The sequence below is a fragment of the Carlito syrichta genome, unplaced genomic scaffold, assembly GCF_000164805.1.
Source record: "Carlito syrichta isolate Samal-C Ts95f unplaced genomic scaffold, Tarsius_syrichta-2.0.1 Scaffold308093, whole genome shotgun sequence".
NCBI classification, from domain to species: Eukaryota; Metazoa; Chordata; class Mammalia; order Primates; family Tarsiidae; genus Carlito; species Carlito syrichta.
This window is the reverse complement of record NW_007252189.1, coordinates 468,762-471,630: the sequence shown is the minus strand read 5'-3', so window position 1 is coordinate 471,630 and position 2,869 is coordinate 468,762. Positions and strand designations below refer to the sequence as shown.

At 42.3% G+C, this 2,869-nt stretch overlaps 1 protein-coding gene across 1 annotated transcript in view; it reads right to left on the bottom strand.

Moving 5' to 3' along the window:
• Positions 1 to 397: 397 nt before the first annotated feature.
• Positions 398 to 2,869, bottom strand: part of LOC103267276 (meiosis 1 arrest protein-like) — a 40,763-nt gene continuing 38,291 nt past the window's right edge. The window contains exon 4 of the mRNA XM_021715956.1: positions 398 to 486. Coding sequence (XP_021571631.1) covers positions 398 to 486 — 89 coding nt within the window. The remainder of the gene's footprint in view (positions 487 to 2,869) is intronic.

Here is a 2,869-nt window from a genome sequence, read left to right as displayed (position 1 = left end):
CTCACTGCATGGACAGATTGCAAGACAGTGAGAAGTGAGTTACAGGATACTCATACACTTGTCAGTGGATACTGAAATCTGCAGATAAATTTTGAATCACAGCAACCCCCTCAATTAAATCTCAAAACTTCAAAAATACAGACCCCAACCTACAGTCCAGATTCAAAATTGAACAAGGCTAGAGGATTTACATAAGGAAGACTAGGAGATTGAGCAAAAAGAAGTAAAACCAGGAACTTCCGGCAGATGGCAACGGGGCAACCTGTCTATGAAACCCTCTGCAAAAGAGAACTGCAGTGGGTCTCTGGCTCTCTCCCCAGGGGTTGCAGACCCCAACATCGCAGCCTACTCTCCACACAAAGCTCGGCTGTTGCCACCGCTGGGGCATCACAGCGGTCTAGACAGTCACTGCAGCAAAGACACAGCAGCCGCCGGCGCCACCGCCATGGCCTCCATGACGGCCATAGCACATCACACCACCCATGCCTGAGGGGATCCACAACTTCAGTCCTTGAAGCCCCTGCAGGGAAGATCTGTTTGGACCACTGCCACCTCTCCTGTGATCGTGACATCATGCCTGCCATGGGTCTCCTCCTGTGTGCCCTGAGGCATGCTTCCATCTCTAGCTTCTGCCGGTTCCTGTCTGACCCCACCCCCTCTGGGGTGAGCAGCTGAGATAGCACCACCTGCTGGTGATTCAAGGTAACAACACCGAAACAGGAGAAATAAGCTTGAAAAAGACACATGCAAGAGTGGTGAATGGAGGGTGATCTCAACTGTCCTTCACAGCAGGCCAGGGGCAACTGACCCTAACTGCAAGCTAATTTACCAGCTTGTAAAGAAAGCTAGAAGTCAGAACTGAAAGGAAATTGGACTTAAATGAAAAGTCTCAGAGTGTGCGTGATTGGTTCTGTTAGTTTAATGACTTAATTCTATTCCTACTGTATTGTTCCTTTCTTTTCCTTTTTCCCTCTTCCTTTTCTTCTCTTTTTTTCTCTTTGTAAACCATATCTTTGTATAGAGGCATAGCACGCCAATAAGGTGGTTGGTTAGCTTGTATGTTAGCATCATTGTATGTTTTATTTTTTTTGTATGGGAGTTGGTTAGTCTGTAGCTGTGGTCTATTGTTTTTATCTGTTTCAATATAGGTCTCTCTATCCATCTGTTGGTACACTCATTTGTTTCCCCCCTTACTCCTCTATCTCTCCACCCCCCTCTTCAACCCACTGTCTGCTCCATTCTTTTCCCTCTGCTAACCAAATTTTATTTCAGGGAGTAAACCTACAGCTCCACTGCATGGACAGATTCCAAGCAGTGGGAAGTGGGTTTCAGATTATCCATACACCTGTCAGTGAATACCAGGACCTGCAGATAGATTTACAATCACAGCTCCCCCATTAAGTAAATCCCAAAACTGCAAAAAGAACCGCCCCCAACCTACAGTGCAACTCCAGAATTGAACAAAGTAAGAGGGCACACATAAAGAATAGGAGATTGAACAAACAGAAGTAAAACCAATCCCTATACCCCTGAATAACAGAATTAAAGAAGACGGTGATGTGGAGGGAAGGAAAAAGTAGGGAGGGGGAGAAACCACACAAATGAAGGAAAACCAAAAGTAGAATATAGGTCTCACAAGACCCCTGGAAGATCAGACACTGAGAAAACAGATTCTGGAACACAAACAATGAAGAGACCCCAGAACGACTGGTCACATGCAACAAACACAGACATCAAGACATTAATAGAGAGAATTAAAAAAATTGAGGAGAGACAAGAGGAAAATAGGAAGGAGCTGATGTCAGAAATAAGAGCAGTGAAGAATACTGTGATGGAAGTAAATAACAAACTAATAAGCATGGAAAGCAGAATTAGCCAAGCAGAAGAAAGAATCTCAGAGCTTGAAGACCAAAACACAGAACTAACCCAAACTGTCAAAAGCATAGAAAAGAAGCTCAAAAAGACAGAACAAAAACTGCAAAAGATGAATGATCACTTCACGAGACTGAACCTAAGAGTAATTGGGCTTCCTGAGGCAGAGAGAGAAACAGAGGCAACACTGGAACAAACATTTCATGAAATCATTCAAGAAAACTTCCCTTATCTCATCAAGGATGAAAACATTCAAACACAAGAGATTCAGAGAACCCTTGCAAGACAACAAATGAGAAGACCAACTCCCAGACACATAATAATTCACCTAAACAAAGTTGTTATAAAAGAAAAAATCATAAAGGGAGCAAGAGGAAAAGGCCAGACTACCTACCAAGGAAGACCAATTAGAATAGCAGCAAATTTATCCACAGAAACCCTTCAGGCTAGGAGAGTCTGGAGCCCTATCTTCAAAGTTCTAAAAGATAAACAATTTCAACCAAAAATAACCTACCCAGCCAAACTAAGCTTCATTGGTGAGGGAGAATTGAAATCTTTTCCAGATATCCAATCCCTAAGAACCTATCCAGTGATCAGACCACCTCTACAAGAAACACTTAAGAAAGTACTGAACACAGAAGAAAAGGAAAAAAGAACAACAACACTCTTCACAAGAGTACAGGCAAAAGATTAAAAACACACACAAATCAACTCCAAAACCCAAAGAAAGACAACAAACAAACAGGAACAACAATTCTGTAAGAACCTTATGACAGGGATCAACTCTTGCATTTCAATTATTAGCCTAAATGTGAATGAACTAAATATACCACTGAAAAGACATAGAATGGCAAAATGGATAAAATATCATCAGGCAACAATCTATTGCATTCAAGAGACTCACCTCACTAGAAAGGACACCCACAGACTCAAAGTAAGAGGATGGGAAACAAACTTTCAGGTGAATGGAACACAAAAGAAAGGAGGAGTAGTGATC